The sequence below is a fragment of the Mustela erminea genome, chromosome 7 (genome assembly GCF_009829155.1).
Source record: "Mustela erminea isolate mMusErm1 chromosome 7, mMusErm1.Pri, whole genome shotgun sequence".
In the NCBI taxonomy this organism is placed as follows: Eukaryota; Metazoa; Chordata; class Mammalia; order Carnivora; family Mustelidae; genus Mustela; species Mustela erminea.
In genome coordinates this window covers 58,792,645-58,815,460 of record NC_045620.1, presented here as the reverse complement: position 1 = coordinate 58,815,460, position 22,816 = coordinate 58,792,645, and the positions used below count along the sequence as shown (strand labels likewise).

Sequence of the window (22,816 nt, the reverse complement as noted above, 5' to 3'; positions counted from 1 at the left end):
TAAATAAATAAATCTTTTAAAAAATGAGGGGATAGCATGGGAAAATCTGGAGATAGCATGTAGTCTTACATTTTGGTTGTTGTTAAAACTAGACATTTTAATGTCTTGTAGTGACTCTTCTCACCGATTCTTCCCCTCCCCCAGCTCCAGCTGTTACTGCGATCTGGTTGTCTGTATAGTGACTTGGATGGACTTGTTTTGGTAAAGTCTGCTTCCCTACGCAGACTTTAATATTGTCTTTCAGCCCATTTGGTCTTAGGCATACTCATAATCTCCCTGACCTCTTCCTCTCTCAGCCAGGATGACAGTGCATTGAATAGGATTCCCTTTGACTTTTTCCCTGATATCCCTGTTAAGTTCTGGCTGGTCTGTTGTCTCTATGAACATTATATCTAGCTCTTAGCTTCCAGTAATTGCTAGCTGAATGATCTGTTGTGTTCGACAGGCCTTAAATTGCTCCACAGTCTGATCCAAATAAAGTCAGGCCCTTTTCAGGGAGATCCTGAGGCCAGTCTTTGACACTCCTCTGACCCCATGATGACTCTTCATATCTGTTTCTTTCCCTAGTTCTTCTGTTATACTTCTAAGTAGTCTACCTTTCACATATTGGTATTAGGAAGCTACTGGCTCTTCTTAACTTGAGCTCTACCTAAATCTCCGCTGTCTTTGACAGTCCCCTTTGGCTTGAACTTCCCTACTTTTCCTCCAAGTAAAGTCAGTCCCCTTAGAGATACTTACGGAGTTCTCTGTTCTAGGCCTGTCTTCCCCCTTAACAGAACGCCTGCTCCAACACTCTGGAAATGGATACAGGGATAGCAAACTGCTTCTCTTGGAATAACACTCCTGCTTTTACGAATAAGTTCCCAGATAGAGGCAGTAACTCTCAGTATTCTTGGCTTGTCTTCCCTGGTGTGGAAACTCAGCCCTATGAGTAAGAGGTGGTGAGAGTGACTGGGACCCAGTATTCTTGGCCTGCCATGCTTGGGGTAGAATTTCAAGCCTATAAGTGAGCAGTACTGTATAAAAGAAGGGATCTCCAGTCACACTATCCTGCAATGCAGTTTGTGTAATGCATTGCTTGGGGGTGGAGGGTGGTGGGTGAGGTGGTACCGATGGCCAATACTGACTGTCTGACTTTCTGAGTAGAATTTGTACCCTAAGACCAGGAGCTAGGGTTAGAGGGAGCCACATCCTCTTGACTGTGCCTTCCCAGAGTAGAGTTTTCTTCACACTGAGTGGGGTGGTAGGGGTAGAAATAGGTCATGCCACAGACTCTCACAGGTTTTACCAATATTTAGAAGATTTATTTTAGTTACTGAATTCCCAGAGGGCAATTTCCACAGACCAAAGGGATATTCTTTTTATTTTCAATAGTTCTTCTCAATTACAGTTGTCTCCCTAACACTAGGGAGAGGATCTATAGAACTCCCCACACCACCATTCTAGAAGTGTTTCTCCCTTGCTTCCTTTTTTCTCTCACTTTGCTACCTTTGGTTTGCACCACTCATGTAAACTTTGTCTCACACACAGTTTTCTAGAGAACCAGGACTGAGGTGATTTTAGAAAGAATGTTTCATGTGGCTGTGTGAAAGCACTTTTGCATGGGTGGAAATGATACCAAGGGCGGACCCTGCAGGCAAGGCTGGGGGGCTGGGGGTTTGGAGGAGACAGCAACCTCAATCTGGAAGACAAGGTGGCTAGTTGCAGTAGAATTCACATTTTCCTCTCACCATCCCCCGACCTTGGCTTCACTTCTCTGATAGTGATTGTACTCTCAGCTACCTGATGATTGTATGGCAAAGCATGTTGTAATATATTCACAAAGATTTGAAACTTAGAGCAGGAAAAGAGACCTGGAGTGGACAGCATCTTCAGTTTATAGATGACAAAAGGTGAAATGTTTTTCCCAGAGTGTAGCAGGTAATTAAAGTCAAAGAATAGAGGTTTTCTGATTCTTGTTTTGGTCTTGTCATGGAGCACTATGGGAAATTCTTTCCCATTTCGTTTTAGAATACAAAAGTAAAACAGATGTGCAAATGAAAAGACAAATACCTAGTCTAAAGAAGTTTTCCACTACAAGTTTATGCATGTCATCTTTCTTGAAAAAAATATTGACCCAATATGGTGACCTACTAGTGGTCAACCTCTAAGTTTAGTGACTAAATCAGATCTATTTTTAGAGCCAAACTGCAAAGGAAAGAGAAAAACCCATATGCGAGCTCTTAATCCTTGTCTTACTAAGAAGTTGCATCTAGGTGCTAGCCTTCCTCAACAGAGGTAGCTCTGTTTTCCAGTGATCTCTGCTGAGCATGGGGTGGAGGGTCGGAGTGATCCACACTCACTAACATGAACCAAATATATATATATATATATGAATTATCCTGCAATATGATACGGAAAAGGCATTGAGACCGTTTATGAAGATTAATTTGCTTTTTCCATTGAGCGCTAATCCGCATTGCAACAGAGTTCTTGTTTTCATATAGCCTAAGAAATGTGAGGCAAAATAATAATACCAGCATTTATTATGTGCCACTTAAATGCCAGAGGCTTTACTTGCTTTATCTCCTTTAATGCTTCTAGTCAGTCAATGAGGTAGACATTATTACCCTCCCCCTTTTCAGAAAATGATGCCTTGAAAAGTAACTAATTTGGTTAAGGTCACTTGGCCAGATATAGTAGATCCATGAATCCATTTCAAATTCTTCCATAAACCCTCTGTGGCACTGCTCTTTTTGAACAAATAAACCGTAATAACAAGATTCTTTAAAATGAAAAAGTTGGGGGCGCCTGGGTGGCTCAGGTTAAAGCCTCTGCCTTTGGCTCAGGTCATGATCCCAGGGTCCTGGGATTGAGTCCTGCATCAGGCTCTCTGCTGAGCGGGGGGGGGGGGGGGGGGGGGGGGGAGGTGCTTCCCTCTCTCTCTCTGCCCGCCTCTCTGCCTACTTGTGATCTCTCTCTCTGTGTGTCAAATAAGTAAATAAAATCTTAAAAAAAAATGAAAAATTTGGATGTGCCATGGAGGGTTTTTATTACAAAGTTTTAAATGTATTTCATAAAACATGTTTTTCTGCCTTTTTTTTTTTTTTCCTGTGTTAAGTTCTTGGAAACCTGGAACTTTCTTTGAATTACCGCTCATGAGTTTGGTAATGTGTTATGCTGCCTCCTTTTCCTTCCTAATTTACAGAGACCATATGATTCCGGGATAACCCTGGCTGACACCCATAGTCTGACATTAAGTATCAATCGCTCTTCTCTACTCTCAAAAATGCCCTTGTGTGGATGATAATTACAAGACCACCTTAATCATTCATCATTAAACATGCAGAAGTGTCATTTTGCGGCTGCCCACTAGATGTCAGCAGCGTAACCACCGGAAAAACCCTCAAGGAGAGCATTTCATTACAAAAGTCCTATCAGAGCAAATAATTAAGTGCAGGAGCTACCTGCAGCCTTGCCCATTCAAAACAAGTACGAGAGCAGGGGGAGGAGAGAAGGAACAGGTGCAGGACAGGTAGCTCCTTACTGAGACCTGGTGGAGAGGGAAGGATCGCCTTCCTAGTCAGAAGGACTCCAGTGATACCTGGAACGCACACCGTGGTGTCCTTCTTAATTTTCACTCACAAGATGAAACCAGTGTGCCGTGAAGTGAGGAAACAGCTTTGAATGAAGACATGTTTTTCCCCTTCCCAAACTGTTCTTCAAATCACGATCGGATGAAGGTCACACAGGTGACTTGGGCTTTACCGGGTCTACTGAATGACTGACGCCTTGGAGCCAGAGGCTGAGTTGTCTGGACACAAATCCTTTAAAGGTGATTTGAAAACATCGACACTCAGAATTCCATGGCAAGCTCGGACTCTTCCTGGAATGACCCACAGACTGTATGTATATTACCTTTGACCCAGGAAGACGCCTCTGTGCTCTAGAAACCCTCCTTGCGGCAGATGTGTGGCACACAATCGCACACGGGGTAGGTAGGAGAAGCCCACAGCATGGGTTTTCCAATGCTTGTGCCTTTCAGTCCTTGGAGCTGGTTGCTACTGCTGGTGGCCCTCAAGTGTTCTGAAGCATCTTCAGATTTGAACAAATCCACAAATTCCACTGCCCAGCATGAACCTAATGTTCGGTTTGCTGCTGCCAGCTCAGAGGCCGATGAGAAGATATCTGTTTTTGCCCTGGATTATGACTACGTACAGATTCCTTATGAGGTCACCCTCTGGATACTTCTAGCATCCCTTGCAAAAATAGGTAAGTCCCCCAGACGCCTGGTTGTGGGAGTTGTTCTCCACGTGAGGTAATATATGTGAACTTTCACATACATTTCACTTGTAGGTGGTGAACTACATGGATTTTAATGGTTACTGCTATTAGATTAAAAAAAAAATCTGTTCCTTTGAGTCAAGGGAAAGTTGTAACTGCTTTTTATGAAGCCATGTAATACCTCAGGATTGTGCTTTGAAATTTGAGCAGATTTCTGGGTCCTGGGTTGTTTTGATTTCTTCTTATTTCAGGGTGACAACTATGGGACATTATTTGGCATGTAAAAATCTCGAGTTCTATGCATTAAAAACTAGGGAATAAGGCATTAGATCTTGGAATGATACCCATTGGAAATTTCAGGAGCACATAATGATTCTTCTGTAAAATAGTCTTCCTTCATTCTTGGCCATGTAACTATGGGTTTCATCAATGACTCCCATTGTTTATTCTTTAAAAGTGACATGTGCTCCTTGCAGAATGACAGAAAGCAAGGAACAAGACAATCACAGGCCACTCTTATATCACCCAGTGGTGGGATATGGGGGCGTAAGGGAGGATATGTCAGTAAAATACTAGTTTATGCCTGAGCCAAATGGTGCCAGTGGGGTACTCCTGCTTTCCTTTGTGAAATAAAGGGAGTTTCAAGTTTGTGGATTAAATTCTAATCAGGGTTATTTGTGTCAAAACCCAAAATAATGGTTTACACCTTGTGAACCTTTAATCCCTAACTCCACCCCCCTTTCTCCCTAAAACCAACTTATTCCAAAGTGAAAAACTGATACAATTATCTCAGTCACTATGCAGGACATCTCCTTTGCCTCTGTTAGGAACTTTATTACTTGGTAGATAAGTTGTCCTATTGGGATAGAATCTATGATTCATTTGGATGCTTATTTATAATTTTCCCCTAGCATGGGTGTGAAACAAGGGTTGAGCCTTGGGATCTGGCAGATGACTCCTGGGGATCAGGTCTGCGGGCTCCGACTCCCCATCTTACTCCCTCCCGGGGATGACAGGATATGAGTGTAATCTCTAGATGCCCTTCACAATTGCTACTCATTTTGAGCTAGTAAAGTGTAAAGAGAATGGAAATTGTTAATTAGAAGAACTCCTGTGTGATTTATCCAAGCATTAAATTACATAGAGGGTCTCCTGTTATTTCTCAAAAGTGCTCAAGTGAAAATGGCTTTCTGATGGGATAACATTCTCAGTTCAGAGGTAGGGTTCTACCACCTTTCACGCAACTGCATGGGTGCTGATATCGTTCGAAGTGATCTTATGTGGATCTTGTCTTTTCCTGGGTGAACAATACTGTCCCCACCCACTCCTTCCCTTTTTACAGTAAAGGAAGAAGTTGGGCTGGGAATCAAGGAACTAGAGCTGTCACTGACTGGCTAGTCACATTGTCTAAGTCTTTGCTGTGAAATTATTTCTAAGACCTCCTTTTGGTGCAAATAAGGATTTTCTAGTGGCAAAAAGGTTTACACTTTATGTCAGTGAACGGTTCAATGCAGAAAGGATATATTTTATCTTGGTCTTATATTAGCATAAAACTCAGATTTTTCTTTTTAGAATATTGCACATATCCAGACACACAATGTCTAGAAGCTCAGAGGATGGTAAGGATGCTGCTATTCACAGGACTACGGGCTTAAATGGTCTTGATTTTCATTTTGGTGAAATGCAGCATACTTTAGAAAAAGAAAGTAACTTCAGTAGGTTATCATTTGGATCATTTTTTTTTAAGATTTTATTTTTTATTTGCTAGAGAGAGACATACACACACACACACACACACACACACACACACACACACATAGCGAAAGAGGGAACACAAGCAGGGGGAGTGGGAGACTGGGAGACGGAGAAGTAGCCTTCCTGCTGAGCAGAGAGCCTGAAGCGGGGCTTGATCCCAGAACCTGGAATCATGACCTGAGCCAAAGGCAAATGCTTAACGACTGAGCCACCGAGGTGTCCCTGGATCATTCTCATTCAAATACAATTTCATACTTTCTAGCCTTTAAGAACTCAGACTATTTCTATATTGTACATGAAAAGAAGGCTACATTTAGTGATTATTATTTCTTATGTCAAGTACTGGGCTCATAGTTTTCTATATGGTGGCTCACTTGCTTGGGGCAAAAAAAAATGACATAAAAGTTTCACACATGAAGAATCTATATAGATTTTTTAGATTTTGTATTGTGAAACTTGAATCAAAATATAATTAACAATATTATATTTAACATTCATTCATTTTTTTAAAGATTTTTATTTATTTATTTGACATACAGAGATCACGAGTAGGCAGAGAGGCAGACAGAGAGAGAGGAGGAAGTAGGCTTCCCACGGAGCAGAGAGCCCGATGTGGGGCTTGATCCCAGGACCCTGGGATCATGACCTGAGCCTAAGGCAGAGGCTATAACTCACTGAGCCACTCAGGTGCCCCTTAACATTCATTCTTTCATTCAGTCATTCTGTTGACACACATTTTTTGAATACCCCTACCATACATCGTAATGACCACGGTTCCTGGCCTCAAGGGACTTAGCATAATGGGGAAAACAGATGAATCTAGCACTGCCTGGCAGGTGCTCGGACATAAGAACATCACAACTCTCGCCCAATCCTTTTGAAAACAGCCAACTCTATGTGTTATAGAAGAATATTATAGAACAAAGATAATACCGAGTTATCTCAGATTTTGTTGTTTATCTTTTATTTTAGTTCCACTCCTTGGCACATTACAGGAGGGTGTTCCTTGAGTCATTGGGCAGAATGGAATGGTAGAACCATCTCTGACTTTCAGGCAGGATGTTGCTATCAGTGGCCATTTAAATTTCAGGCACTGGAACTGAAAACTCTCAGTGACAACTCAGGACGGATGCTGTGGTCCATCATGAAAGAAAAAGAGAATTGGAGAGTGTGATGCACATGGTGTTTCTCCTTATATTGCCCTACTTTATAGTGCACAGTGCCTCTTCCTGCTACCACCGTGTAGGCGTAACTTGGCTTAGACAGGTGGACCCATTTCAGGAAACTTGATTCCTGGAAGAAGGACCAACTGGGAAGACGCAGAGCCTGAGGAAATCACACTATAGGCTCTTCCACCTCTTTTACATGTTAAAGAATTCAATGTAGTTAAAAGGAGCACGAATTGAAGAAGAGGAAGAAGGAGGAGGAGGGTGGGGAGGAAGACAAGAAAGCGCTGTTAAGGAACGAAGAGAGCAGGACTCTGAGAATCTTGAAGGAGACCTCAAACTGGTCTTAAAGCCAATGTGTAGGCTTGTGGTTTTGGACAGTCCCTTGATACTAATATATCCTATCATAATAACCTGCCTGCTGATTACAAATGAAATTCAAAGCTGTGATCAGGTGAACCTACAGACGCTTGGATGGCTATCTTTTTTTTAATTTTAATTTTTTTATTTCAAGTTTTATTTAAATTCTAGTTTGTTAACATATATGGTAAAATTGGTTTCTCATAGAGAATTTAGTGATTTATCACTTACATGTAACACCCAGTACTCATCACAACAAGTGCCCATCACCCATTTAACCCATTCCCCCCTACCCACTTCCCTCCATCAACCCTGTTTGTTCTCTATAGTTAAGAGTCTCTTATGGTTTGCCTCTCTCTCTCTCTCTTTTTTCTTTCTTCCCTATGTTCATCTGTTTTGTTTCTTAAATTCCGCATATGAGTGAAATCCTATGGTATTTATCTTTCTCTAACTGACTTATTTCACTTAATATAATACACTCTAGCTCCACCCACATTGTTACAAATGGCAAGATTTCATTCTTTTCGATAGCTGAATAATATTCCATTGTGTATATGTGTGGGTGTGTGTTTGTATATATATACATACATATATACACGTATGTATACATATATACACATACATGTATATGTGTATATATACACATATAGATGTATACATACATGTATATACACATGTCCATCAACTGATGAATGGATAAAGAAGATGTGGGTGTGTGTCTGTACATACAGACATACACACACGTATGTATACATACATGTAAATATATGTATACATATGTGTATTTATATGTATGTATGTATATAGAGACACACACCCACATCTTCTTTATCCATTCATCAGTTGATGGACATGTGGGCTCTTTCCACAGTTTGGCTATTGTTGATAATGCTGCTATAAACACTGGGGAGCATGTGCTCCTTTGAATCTGTATTTTTGCATCCTTTGGGTAAATACCTAGTGTGCGATTGCTGGGCCATAAGGTAGTTTTATTTTTAACTATTTGAGGAGCCATCATACTGTTTTCCAGTGTGGCTGCATTTGCATTTCCAGCACCCCAAAATATATAATCCAGTTAAGAAATGAGCAGAAGACATGAACAGACATTTTTCCAAAGAAGACATCCAGATGGCCAACAGACACATGAAAAGATGCTCAACATCACTCATCATCAGGGAAATACAAATCAAAGCCACAATGAGATACCACCTCCTTCCTGTAAGAATGGATAAAATGGAATTAAAATTAAAATTCCTAAGGAGATTTTCAATAGCTCACTATGGCCTGTGGAGAAATCTACATTACTTAGCCTTGAACTCAAGACCCTGTCTTATTTGGTTCAATCATCTATGGACTCTTCTTCCAGTATTCTTCCCAACTCATAAAAACTTTGCTGCAACATGGTGCATCTCCTCAACGAATGCCAGATATATCTGACTGGGCTATTCCTGTCTCCCCTTTTTTTCTTTGGGGTTATTATCCCCATTTAAAATCTCTTCCATTCTGCTGTCCAAATATGTAAGTCCTAGTCACTCCCCAACAACCTGTTCAATTCCTACTTCTCATATAAAAGCTTCTCTGGTGAACATTTAACCAGATCGATCATTCATGTACACACTTATAGATTCCTCCAGCAAACAGACCAACTGTTGTGGGCAAGACACCTTGCTAAGCACTTTGGGTCAGTTGGAAGAATTTGGAGGTTAGTAGGGCAGATAAGTCATGCACAGAAAATGGTAGGAAGAGAACATTGTTGTTAGACAGATACTGATAAAATATTACAGTATTTCAGAGGAAGGCATATGATTTCCTTGAGAAGTGGTCAGGAAAAGTTTAATTTTGAAGACCAAGAAGGACCTAAATAGGTTGAAGAAAAGAACAATTCAGGCAGCAATAAATAAAGATACAAAAGGGGACCACAGGGAAAAGGTGTGTGATTGGCTGTCACATAGGATGCATAAGAAGGATGATGTTGGGTGGGAGGGATACTGACTTGGAGAGAACCCTGGAGTGGCTGCTGTGCACTGATCTCTTCTCCTGTTTGGTGGCATGGTCAATGTACACTTCACTGCATTCTTATGCATTGCCTTGTTTTTGTCTTCCCTATTTGTTAATGTCTTATTTCTTAAATGTGTTAAAAAATCTGGAGTTATAATAGGCCTGTTTGGTTCTCCACATCACACACAGGCTCAGCAGTGCCACACATACCCTCAGCTAAAAATCTGTGAGATGCTTTGTGTGCTTTGAGAGTCCTAGGTCGGGAATGGGATGAGCAGATACGCATGATTTGGAAAAGTCATCTGACAGTGGAAGGTGGAACGGGCTGGGGAGTTGAAGGTGAGACAGGAGACCAGGAAGCCAGTGCAGAAGTCAGGATGGGACATGGGGAGCCCCTACATAAAGGTGGTGACTGTATGAATAAGGAGGAGGAGATGGTCCTTAGGTACAGCCACTGAGAGACACAGATGACGAAATAGGGAGCTGGTTGCACGAGGAGCAAAGTGATGTGGGTTAAGGAAATGCAACTTGATTTCCTTCCCTTTTTAAAAGACGTATTTATTTATTTTAGAAAGAGAGAGAGTTTGTGAATGGCAGGAAGGGTGGAGGGAGGGAATCCTCACATAGACTCCCCACTGAGCATAGAGGCTGACATGAGGGCTCCATCCCATGACCCATAAGATCGTAACCTGAGCCAAAACCAAGAGTCAGACACTCAACTGACTGAACCACCCAGGTACCCTCCCAGGCATGAAGTAACCATCGTATGCAGCTGACCAGATGGCAGTGTCATTTGTTAAATGAGGAAAATACAACAAAAGACTGAATTTTCATTTATTGGCTTAGTGGAAGGTAAGTTTGGAAGAAGCTGATGATGATTGACTCTGAATGAGCCTTAGAGGGTCTAGAGCCTCTCAAGGAGCCTTAGAGCTCCTTGCACAGGAGCTTCACCTCCTTGCTCTTCTTCTCTCACTGCCCTCTCAGACCCTGTGAAGTGGGGAAACAGGACAGAGGAAGAGGAGGGGACAGCGGACTAAGGACTAATCTGAGACCTGCACTGAGCCTGGCCTGTTAAGTACTTGATCTGACTGGAAGCCCTGGCAACTGCTGCAGACGGGGTGCTAAGGCTCAGGGAGACACATCACCCTAGGTCTCATCTGCTTGGTTTCAAAGGCCTCTTCTTCACCAGTCTCCTGGTATCTTCATGCCAGAGCCATTTTATTAGCAAACATCTCAGTGTAGTTCTCTGCTCTTTTCTAGGCTTCCATCTTTACCACAGACTACCAGGCCTCATGCCAGAAAGCTGCCTCCTCATCATAGTTGGGGCTCTGGTGGGCGCCATCATCTTCGGCACTGACCATAAATCTCCTCCCGTCATGGATTCAAGCATCTACTTCCTGTACCTCCTTCCACCCATCGTCCTGGAGGGTGGTTACTTCATGCCCACCCGGCCCTTCTTTGAGAACATTGGGTCCATCCTGTGGTGGGCAGGCCTAGGGGCCCTGATCAATGCCTTCGGCATTGGCCTCTCTCTCTACCTCATCTGCCAGATCAAAGCTTTTGGCCTCACTGACGTCAACCTGCTTCAGAACCTGCTATTTGGCAGCCTGATCTCAGCCGTGGACCCCGTGGCCGTGCTGGCTGTGTTCGAGGAGGCGCGTGTGAACGAGCCACTCTACATGATGATCTTCGGGGAGGCCCTTCTCAATGACGGCATTAGTGTGGTAAGATGTCAAAGCGTGTCCCCAGGGAGAGCAGGGGTCAGGGTGGACCTGGAGACAGGAGTCTGTCCTCAGGGCAATGGGAGAAGGCTGAGCAGGACTGGGTCTTGGCTAGGTGGGGATAGGCTTTGGTCAATGGAATGTGACCCAAGTTCTGGTGACTTCTCTTATGACCTGCATCAAGTATATAATTACTTGCTAACAGTGTTTTTCATTCAGTAGCCAGATGACCTCTTTAAAGAGAGAAAAAGTAGAGGACATATCTATCATTGTTTAGTTAAACTCAAGTTTTCACTTAGCAAGAGGGAACTGCTGCCAAGGGCTCATCTGGTTTTCACACTGGGATAAACAGTACTTAACCATTTTTCTTTTCTCTCATTCACTGGACCTCATCCTCCTTCTTTTTATGTACTTTTTGTTTGTTTGTTTTTAACGTGTTGCATGAGATGACGAAGTCAAATAAAAGATGGGGTAGGAAGGGAATTGAAAAGGATTGGCAAAAATACTTTGGCTGGCATGTCTGTCTTGATTGCCTGACTCCTCCCGAATATGTGAATGAGACAATTTTGCTTTAGAACTCCCGGAGAGAAGCTGAGAAAAATTTAACAGGCTGAGTCAACACATAGTGTTAAGGCCCAGAAGATATCTTTGGTGCTGGGATAGTCAGACTAGACACTCCCACTCCTTAGTTGTGTTACATTACTACAAACTTTCACCAGGTGTTAGTCTAGGAAACTTTTGTATATAGTTTGATTTCCCTTCCTTACTTAAATTTCTATCACATCACATGATACTAGAATGCACTTTCCATGTAGAAGACTCGAACGGTGCAAAATTACACAGCATAAAAACACAAAAGCCTCCCCTTGTCCTTCTCCTCACTGTCTACAGTAACTCTGATCAGTTTTTATTGGCTTCCCTGTCTTTATTATATGTGTATACGTATATAAGAGTATATGCACACACACATATATGTAGGTCTATATTATTTTGCATAAATTGGGTGCGATTATATGTATTGCTTAAATATAACAAGTCTTGGAATTCATTCTATGTCATTTTAATTGTTAGGTAGTGTTTCACAGATTACATTGACAATAATTTATTTAACCATTTCCTCACAGATGGATATTCAGATTGCTCCCAACTTTTCACCTTTATTTTCTTTTCTTTTTTTTTTAATTTCTCTTAAAAAATAGGATGTTGTATTAAATTATTCTTGTTTCTGCATGCATCTCTTTTTGTTTGTGAGTATTTTTATAGGATATTTTGTCAGAAGCGAAATTTCAAAAGTGAATACCTTCAAAAATTTGAAAGATGCTGCTATTTTAATCACCTCCTCTTCATGGGGTTGATGAGGGAAGGATTCCTGCCCCAGGGATAGAAGTGACAGCTCACCATAAAGAGATGACACCAACTAGATGCATATACTCACAGCCCAGGGGAGGAGGATGCTGCACACAACACAGGGCCACGTGGGTGCTACACGTGGGAACAGAGGGAACAATCAGGGGTATGGGAGTAAGGCTTTGTTGTAGCAAGAAGAGAGGTGCCTCCTGGTTCCCACAGGACGACATGATTGGTTTGTTTTACATAATTCCACAGGCCGTCAGGAGATTGACATCGAATACACAGGGATGAGCAGGTATGGCACCCAGTCCCAGCAGTAAGGAGGGCTATTTGGCCAGCAGACAATCAGACTGGGGAGGAAAGTTTGCAGTTACATGATTGAGGACCCTCCCAGCTTTACCAAATGACAAGGTAGCACATAACATTGGATCTTAACTTTAGGTCTTACACCATAGCTGCTAGAATTTTCTGGAAACTCCTTATGGTCTTATATTTTCCATAGACAGTGCATTAAATATTAGTATATTAAGTATTTTCTTTATTGAAGCCCACAACGGACATTGCTTCTTAATGTTTTCCAATCAAATGAGCAAAAACGGGTTAGGCGTGTTTGTTTAATTTGCATACATCTATTCCATGATCTTGCATCATTAGTGTTTTTCATGTTGTGAATTGGAGGTTCATATCCTCTTACTGTTGCCAGACTTTAAAAAACAACAACAACTGAGGATACCCAGTTAAATTGAAATTTCACATAAACAATGAATTTTTTTAATGTGTGCCCCAGTTATTGTATGCAAATACCACACCCTGTCCGTTTTCTTTGCTGTTTTTTTTTATTTTTTAATTGATTTGTAGAAACTCATTAAATTATCTAAATTTGAAACCTTTGAGTATTACATACAAATTAAATACTTTCTCTCATTCTGTCACTTAAACTAAGACTAACTTAGACTAAGATTTTTTTTATCTTATAAAAGTTTTAAATTATTATGAGCTCAAACCTAATGTACTCTTTTATTGCCTCTGCAATTTATATCTTGTTTGCAGAGATTGTATCTAACCAAAGAACATGCAAACATTTTTTTTGTAAGATCTTATTTATTTATTTTACAGACAGAGAGTGAGTGCCAGCCAGGGGTGGGGCAGAGGGACAGACAGAATCTCAAGCAGAATTCCTGCTGAGTGCAGAGCCTGGTGCAGGGCCTGATCTCATGACCCTGAGATCATGACCTGAGCTGAAATCAAGAGTTGGCCACTTTACGACTGAATCACACAGGCACCCCACAAACATTGTTTTGTTTTGTTTTGTTTTCTTTTTCACCTTTTACAATTAGCTATTTAATTCATCTGGTAGACAATGCTTTATAGTGAAGACTTCATGCTAAAGTAGATAATACAGGGACAAAAGTCTCCTAAAAAGTAATCCAAGACATCTAGTTTGGATTCACCAAGTGAAGGAGACCCATACATGAAGTTGGAAGTCAATTTATTGATTCATAATGCAAATCTCTAACCGTTTAAGAAGATGCTGAACTCATTAGGGCTCCATAGTCTTTCCTTCTGGGCAAGTTCCACAGGAAGCCAAGTTGTCAGAAACTGAGAGGGGAGGCTGGGAGTCCAGACTCCAGACTCCCGCCCTATGCCTCAGAATCACCTCGGTGATTCCCCTCATGAATATCTGAATGTCCAAACCCCATCTCAGACTCTCTGAGAATGGAACCTGGCAATCCAAATTTAACAGGCACCTCTGATGATTGTTGACACTTGAGAACTCTTGGTTTCCTGCCTTTAAGTCGAGAGTAGCTGCTGTATCTTGATGTAAAATAGTGCTATGTTTGGAACAAGGGCAGCTCTCTCTTCACACTGGGCTGGATTGACTCTGAGATCCCCTTTCCTCACCCCATTCTGTCTTTAGATATTTTCATCCTCAGTGTTCTTATAGTGGAGTAAGTGGCCTCAGCTAGGAGCCTATCCACTCCCAAGATGGCCCCTCTAAGCAGTGAGGTGTTCATTTCACAGTTCACCTTCCAAAGATTTCACTTAAATCCAAGTTATTGGGTGTTACTTGCTTACTGTAACTCCCACTCCCGGCAGCGTCACTGAGGAGGCTTATCTGTGATAACATCAAAGGCACCTCTTGGCAGGCCATTCTGAGGTAATTAATTCTTCAACCTTTTCTTCACCAGTGCCTTTCCAAATATCACTTCTTGTCATTTTCCCAGAACGTGCTATTTATAGCACTGGACTCTGTTACCTCTTTGGTGTTGCCTCTGAACTTGAGAATCTGATGTCCCTCTGAATTTTCTCTTGATTTTACATCTAGAGCCAATCACAGCTTGGTTTCTGGTTGGAGTTTCTTGGCTAACAAAATTTGTTTGACTTTCCCAGAGTTTAATTGTTTCCACTTGGACTATTTTTTTTAATGATCATTTCAAAATAAAATTGCAGTTTTCAACCCACCACAGTATCTGCTGAGGGCACTGCTGTGACCTCCAGTGGGCCAAGCTGTAGTTGTGTTGGCTGCAGGGGGGTCACCCACACATCACTCCTGGGTCACTCTGTGGTCGCCCACAGCACAGTGAGTATTAAGTGTGTGCTGGGGCACTTCTGTGACCCAATGTGAAACCAGAGAAGCTCCAGGGCCAGATTTAGAAGGCAGTTTGAAAGCAACTGGTATTTAATGCAGTCCAGTTGTATTTTGAGCAAAAGCCCTTGAACTCACCCTTTCATTGAGGAAGGGGCCTTCCCGAGGGCAGCAGTCAAAAGCACGCTCTTTCAGCAGAAAGTCTGAGTCATCGGGAAAGCGATCTGTGATTTGTGGGTTACATGTGACAACTCCACGGATCTTTATCCACTGAAGAGATGCTTTCTCAGTAAAGAAGAGCTGTTCTAGAATTGTCGAAATACCAATTGGACCCTCCAGGTCTCTTGTCCTACGCATTTTTCCCTCTTGCTGAACATTTCACCAGAACACACCCTTAGTGGTGGGCAAAGGGAGCAGAGACAAAACCCGAATAGCTCTAATATGATCACTAGCACCCCTGGCTGTACGACATGCCCAAAGTCATAGCAAGGGACTATATCCAGCTAGTATATCCGGGCCCTGGGTGGGATCACCTCAACCCTTATTATTTTATTAAATTCTTGCATTTTACTATGACACATGACTTAACAACTCCATTTCACAGATAAAGAAAACAAGGCAAAGGAAGTTAAAATAAATTGAACAAGGGCATTGTTGCTTAACAAAGGACAGTCTGGACAAGACACACAGCTCTGCCCTATTTCAATCTTTTTCCTTGTATTCTTACCTCTTGCCTTTCTTCCTTTTCTTTCTCTTTCTTCCCTTCTTTCCCTCTCTCCCTCCTTTCCTCCCTTCCTCTCTCTTTCTCTCTAAAGATTTTATTTTTAAATAATCTCTACACAAAGCAAGGGGCTTGAACTCACAACACCGAGGGCAAGAGTTGCCTGCTCTACCCACTCAGCCCATCCTTTTGAGTTTCCAACTCATGGAGTCCCAAGGGATATGAGAGAACCCATGTGTTACCACTGAGTGCCCTGGGCTCGTGTCCACTTAGCAGGGAAGCCAGTGCTCTTTGAATTGGCTAATGGGGCCGAGTCCAACTTATGGCTCCGGGAAAGGTTCTGATCATCTCTGTGTGTCATTTCTGTAAATATTGGAATGATGAGACTCCTTAGCTCCTAGGGTCACTGGAAAATTCCTATTAAACATGCATGAGTACTCAACACGCAGGGAGTGCTCAGTGAGTGTATCGCAGAAGCTCTTGGACACGGCATGGCTGTTGGCTTACTCTTAGTGGGCAGTCGGTTTGAAATATGGTGCTACTTCCATTTTCTGGAGGCAGATGGTTCTCCCTGAGGGAGGATTGTTTCTCCCTGGTTTTCCCTGAGTCAGTCAGTTTCCCTGAGTCAGTTTGCTACCAAAGTCTCTTTTGTGTCTCATGTCTCCCCATCTTCCCCCTCCTCCACCTCATCTGAGAGGTCCAAGAGGCCAGCACAGGCAGGACTGACACTTGAGCTGGGGGGAAGGTTCCAGAGCAGTCTGCTCCTGACCGATACTCCATGCTCTCCCACCTCTCTTCCTCTCTCCCTGCGCTTTCTTTCCCTCTCACTTTCTTTCCTTTGTATTCATCTGGCATCTTGCTGCGGTAGAGTCCACCCTCCAGCACAACAGAGAATGAGAGAGTAGTAGAGGGAGGCAAATGAAAATATCGGACTGAACACAGCCCTCCAGCCCCTCACGTGGCTGGTGCTTCATGGAGATTTCCTTATTCAAGATTCACTGCAACCTGATGTAGCCAGCGTTGTTGTCCCCATGGCATGAAGGGACAGTATGTACGGGTGAAGAAGAGAGACACCCCCCACTCCCACCCCGGATTCCAACCTCCGGGTTCGCATCTCCTGTTGGTTCTTCTTGCTTCTTTGAGCCTGTGAATTCACAGATCGCCAGGTGCTTATGGTTCTTCATAGTTATTTTTTATTATAAAGACACAGATGGTCTGGAAGTTGTTTTTTGGATACAATTTATTCTGTGTGGTTCAGGAGCCAAGAGATAGAATGAAAAGTTGCCCTCCCCCTGCTTTTCCAGCCTGGTTTTCTAAGGCAGAAATCCATAGCACCAGGTTCTTCACAGAGAGCTTTTGCCTTTCATTCAATTTACCCCTTTGTTTATTATGCATGCTTGTTGCTGGCCTTAGATCCTAAATTGCCGGCCCCCTTATGCTAGAATTCCCTGCCCTCCTCTCGTCTCATCTTGCCATCCCTTTGCCAGCCTAACTTGGCAAACTATTTGCAAGGTGAACCCCGTGATTCTGCTCCTAGCAGCTCCTGCCATTATTCCTATGACCTTCGGCTCATGTCATGATCCCAGGGTCCTGGAATCGAGCCCCAAACTGGGCTCCCTGCTTCTCTCAGCAGGGAGCCTACTTCTCCCTCTCCCTCTGCCTGCTGTTCCTCCTGCTTTCTCTGTGTCAAATAAATAAAAATAAAATCTTAAAAAACAACAATGATGAAAGGACCAGGTTCTGAGAGTTTGGGGGTTGGTGAAAGTGGAGATTTAGGGATGTGGTGTGTCTGGAGAGAGCATGGAAGCTCCACACACTGTCCCTGTGCCTTACCCTATGCACCCCTCCATCAGGCTGTTTCTGAGTTATAACCACCTATACCAAACTGGTAATCTGGTCAGTAAAATGCTTCTCTGGAGTCTGGAGGGTGAGTTCTGTGAGCCATTCTGGCACATAAATAGAATCTGAGGAGGGGGTTGTTGGAACCTCCCTTTTATGTCCAGCTGATTAGAGACACAGGTGACAACTTGGACTTGTGATTGGCATCTGGAGTGCAGGTGGGGAGGACATTCCTGTGGGACTGAGTCCTTCACCTGTGGGGTCTGACGCTATCTCCAGTTGAGTTAATTGCTCAGAGTTGTGGGATTAATCACACTCATAGCTACTGGTGTCAGAACTGGGTGTTAGTAATAACACAAGTCCACCTATGTGAGTGCTTCTGAGTCAGGAATCTCCTCACACCCTAGGTGATGCCACGTTACCCGGTCGATCAGGCAGTCTAAGCTTTTCCTAGAGAAGTGCTGTGCGCAAACTTGACTCTTTAGTGGGCCTGGTAGGCATTATTTTCTTGTCCTCTTTTTACCTCCTTATTTCCTTATTTCAACTTATTCAGGCTCCTAGGATAGGAAGTGAGAGGCTCCACATACAAGTATACAGTTTCCTCTGGCCAAGAATATAGGGAGCTCAGGGTAGAAGGCAGAGGCAAAACTTACAAGTTGTACAATCGTGAGCAGGTGGCTCAATCTATTTGCGTCTCCATTTTCCTGTGTGTACAATGGGATAACTCATCTCACCTCAGAGAGCGGTTTTGAGGAGGATATGAAAAAATACACAAAGATGTCTGGCACATAGTAGTTAATGACTAAATGTCCCTTTGTCCTTCCCATATTCGAAGGGAAGTTCCACACAAGAAAGGCAATCTGGTTGACATCTGTTGGCATAGAAATGGGGAGAAGCCCTAAACCACAGACAAACTGGGCCCTGGAGCCTTGGCTGGTTGGGTGTAGGTGCCTGGGGAGTGAAATTTACTGCCCCTGCCCTTGCAAGGGCTCAGCAAGTGCACCCGAGCTGTGAGACTCCTCCCCCATGGCTGCTTCTGACCCACCAGTGGTGGGGAGAGCAGGTGTCTGGTGCTCGCCCAGCCAGGGGCCCAAGCAATTACCTTCAGACATGTGCTTTCAACAAAACATTTGGAAGTTAGCCCACAGCTTTCACTGGCAGTGAAATATAGTGCTGACTATGAGGTGCAGGAGTGGGCACACGCCTGCACACGTGTGATGCAATGGCAAAAAGAACTTGGGATGAAACAGGATGTTGGAGAGGTCACAGATTCACCAATCTGGAGGAGGCAAATCTGACTCCTAAATGTCCCCAATTGGGTGACATCGTTACCTCCCAAATATCCTATAGACTATTGTTCGCCAGCAGCCTGAAAGATCCGTCCCCTAGATGCATGTCCCAATTCAGGAGCTTACGCAGTACAGGGACAGAGAGGGACACTGCAATCATTATTTCACTGGAATTCCTCAAACTTGATTCACATACACTTGTTTGGTTCATTTTCTTTGGGTTGAAAAAAACAATGATTGCAGTGGGAATTGTGTAAATCGACTTTCCTCCAGCCTACGCCGTGAGCCCTTTAGGGGTGGTTAGAGCTCCCTCCAACTCCCAAGTGCAGGAAAAAAGAACAAAGCCTCCCTGGTTGTCAAGTTGTCCTTCCCTTGTCAGGAGGGTGGTTGAACAGCTGTGGAAATGAATTTGGAAAAGAAACACTTGGGGAGAAAATCAAACTCTGTAAGCCTTTAGAGAACAAGCAGAATGAGCACAGAAAAGCATGTGCAAGCACTTCTTTCAGAACCATAACGACCACGCACTGCACAGTGACTGCACTAAGTGCCTGGATGCAGGAGCTCAGGAGCGTTGTCTCAGCCTTTGATGAGCCACCAGCTATCAACATTTGCCTTGTTTCTTCTTAGCTGTAAATTCTTTTTCTTGCCCTACAACCAGGAACCTGCCTGTTCTTCTGTATTGTCTTTTTTCCGTTTGTCGATTTATTTAATTTAGAAAGGAGAGCCTGCACATGGAAGTGGGGGGAGGGGTAGAGGGAGAGACTCTCAAACAGACTCCCTGCTCAGCGTGAGCCCCACTTGGGGCTCCATCGCCCAATACTGAGATCATGATCTGAGCTGGCCCTGAAATGATGAACCCAAGAAACCAGAGACCCGAAACCAAGAGTTGTTTGCGCAACCAAGTGAGCCACCCAGGTGCCCCCTTCTGTATTCTCTTACTGCCCTTTTAAGCCATAGAGATTTCTTATGAAATTACATAATTCATTAATAAAAGTAATTGACTTGGGAGAAAAGCCTGGAACTACAAAGAGAGTTTCCTAGTTCAGTGGTTTTCAATGGAGCCCACCCTCCTGCATTCTCAAGGGTGAGTTGGGTGTGTCGGGCTGTGGTTGGGAAAAAATATGCTCAACGTCAGGTGAAAAGCCCCACGAGTTGGCTGACAAAGAGTTTCCCTAAAGCTTCCTAAATGATTGTGTAAGGTGAACAGTAGGTCCAGCAGAACCTGTTGCACAAGGCTGCTCTGTGACGTGATACCCAGACGGTGGGCTGGAGGGGTGAAGCCATGGGTACTGTCTGGACTGTCTTTCTCCGGATTTTACCCCTCACAACCCAGGACCAGCTATGGTCCTTAGTAAGTAGGAGACTCACAGCCTAAGAGAAAAACGGAGAGATCATGAAACCCAGAGCCTTAATTTTAAGGATGCAAGTTCAGTCCTGTTTGAGCCAGAGAGCTCCTGAATTCGATTCATCTATTTACTCCTCATTCTTTTATTCACAAAAAAACTATTACTGAGCAACCCCTTTCAGTTTCTGAAAGTTCGGTTTCTCCAAAGAAGCCAATCACCGAGCTCGTCTTCAGTGAATTTAAATCTACTGGTCACAGCTGATGTTTGCTTTTATAGTTAATAAAATTTCTGAGGTTAATAGCCTTTAAGTGACTTTTCCTGCCATGTTGGTATACTAACACCAGATGGTGAAAGATAGCCCTGTGGGCATTTGCTCTAAGCTGATGAGAGGGCGGGGGAGGCCAAGCTGAGGTAGACTTTGGAGTGCTAGGCGGCGACCTTCCTTGGATGGTAGTATGGGTGAGGAACAGGTGTTGGTAGGGGCCATGTGATGACTGTTAGGTGAGTTTTGACCTGCTGAGCTTGAGATAACCTATAAGGCATTGAAAAGAATTTTCCTTGAGTTTTAGAAATAGGAGTCTGGAGTGGCGGGGGGCAGGATCTAATGGACGTGCATGCTTGGAAGCCATTGGCAGGTAGGTGGTAATTGTAGCTTTGAAACCTGGCAGCCCTCCTTCCTACCATTCTTCGGGATGAGAAGAATTTTCAGGATTTTTGTATGAAGATGAATTTCTCAAAGAAGCTTCTTTGCTGGGCCCTACATCAATAAAGTCCTGCCGCTCACACTTCTCTTTATTAAATCTTCTGACATCTCTTCAGGTCATCTTCTTGGCCTCTGTTCTCTGAGGTTCTAAGCAACATGTATTCAGGGATAGCCATCGTAGGAGAGCTGGGAAATCCCGTGTTAAGTGTCCTGTCTGGGGTTGCTGATCATCTCTTTCCTTTCTTTAGGAGTGAGGCTGAAGCTTCCTCCATTCTGTCTTTTATTTTATATCATTATGCAGTGCCTGTAGGTCATTGCAGGGTTCCTTAGTTGATTTCCTTTACCCATCAGAGCCAGCGGTTGTCAAGGAAATGCTCTATGACAGAGTTTAATGTGTCCATGACCCTTCAAACAAAAGAGAAAATTAGCTGGGCTTATTATTTAATTTCCTGTAAGGTCGTTGGGTACAGCTCCCTCTGACAGTCTTTGTACCTGTCTAGTATCTGATGGAGAGTAAGGATCCTTTTTACTGTGATTCTGAAATTTCAATGCTTTTCACGTGTATGTGGAGTCAGGAATTAGTTAGGCTTTTTGTTTTTAAGGAATCGAGTTTATGGCAAACTTAAGGAATGAGATTAGTTAAAAAGACATACACAAAGTCATCAGGAAGATAGAGATCCCAAAGTAGTCTGTTAGGGCCACCATAATAAATAGCACAGACTGGGGGGCTTACACCAGAGAAATGTATTTTCTCAGACTTCAGGAAAAGTCCAACACCAAGGTGCTGGATGGGTTGGCTTCTGGTGAGACCTCTCCTCCTGGCTGTCAGCTGGCTGCCTTCTGGCTGTGACTTCATGTGGCCTTTCCAGTGTGCGCTTTCTTGGTACCCCTTCTTTTTCTTATAAGGACACCAGTCTTACTGGATTAGGACCCCTCCCTTATGATCTTATTTTAACTTAATTACCTCTCACTAGACCCAATCTCTTATTCACTCACATTCTGTAGTACTGGGTGTTAAGACTTCACATAAATTTGAGGGGGACACAATTCAGCTCAGAGAAGACCCATCAGGAACCCTTCAGGAAATGCTTTACTACCAGGCCTCATAAAAGCTGTACCTGGAACCAAGCTGGTTTTAGGGGTTTCAGAAGTACCTAAAGTTCAGGAAAAGAAACAAACAAACAGAAAAGTAAAATCAATGAATCACTGAAGTAGTCATTAGTGTAAGTTTATTGTGCATAGACCCAAAAAGATGTCTGCAAACCAGGAGCACTCAAACCAAAACAAGGAATGAGGATATGTTGTGAGCAAGAAGCTTATCTAGTGTGAGGGCAGAGACTGTTCTTTATAGTGATTGGTTACAATATTAGAATTGTCTTAAATGAAAGGGAATTGGTTAGTGGTCACTTCATATCAATTTTAGGGAATTATTTAAGTTTTGCTAGAGGGCACCTGGGTGGCTCAGTAGGTTGAGTGTCTGACTCCTGGTTTCAGTTCAGACCATGATCTCAGGGTCCTGAGTTCAAGCCCCGCATCAGGCTCCACATTCAGCAGGAAGTCTGCTTGAGATTTTCTTTCTGTTTGTCTGTCTCTCTCTCTGTCTCTCTCTCTTGTCTACTTGAGATTCTTTCACTCCCTCGGACACTTCCCTTGCTTGCTTACTCTCTCTCTCTAAAACAAACAAATAAAATCTTTTAAGTTTTGCTAATGATTTTCGA

At 43.2% G+C, this 22,816-nt stretch overlaps 1 protein-coding gene across 2 annotated transcripts in view; it reads left to right on the top strand.

The window, feature by feature from the left end:
• The first annotated feature begins 3,441 nt into the window (after positions 1 to 3,441).
• SLC9A4 (solute carrier family 9 member A4) overlaps positions 3,442 to 22,816 on the top strand; it is a 62,836-nt gene continuing 43,461 nt past the window's right edge. Inside the window, exons 1-2 of one of the 2 annotated variants that reach the window (XM_032351710.1) lie at positions 3,442 to 4,251; positions 10,803 to 11,266. In XM_032351710.1, the coding sequence (XP_032207601.1) occupies positions 3,996 to 4,251; positions 10,803 to 11,266 (720 nt within the window). In that variant the 5' untranslated portion in view covers positions 3,442 to 3,995. The other variant, XM_032351711.1, reaches the window with a different exon arrangement.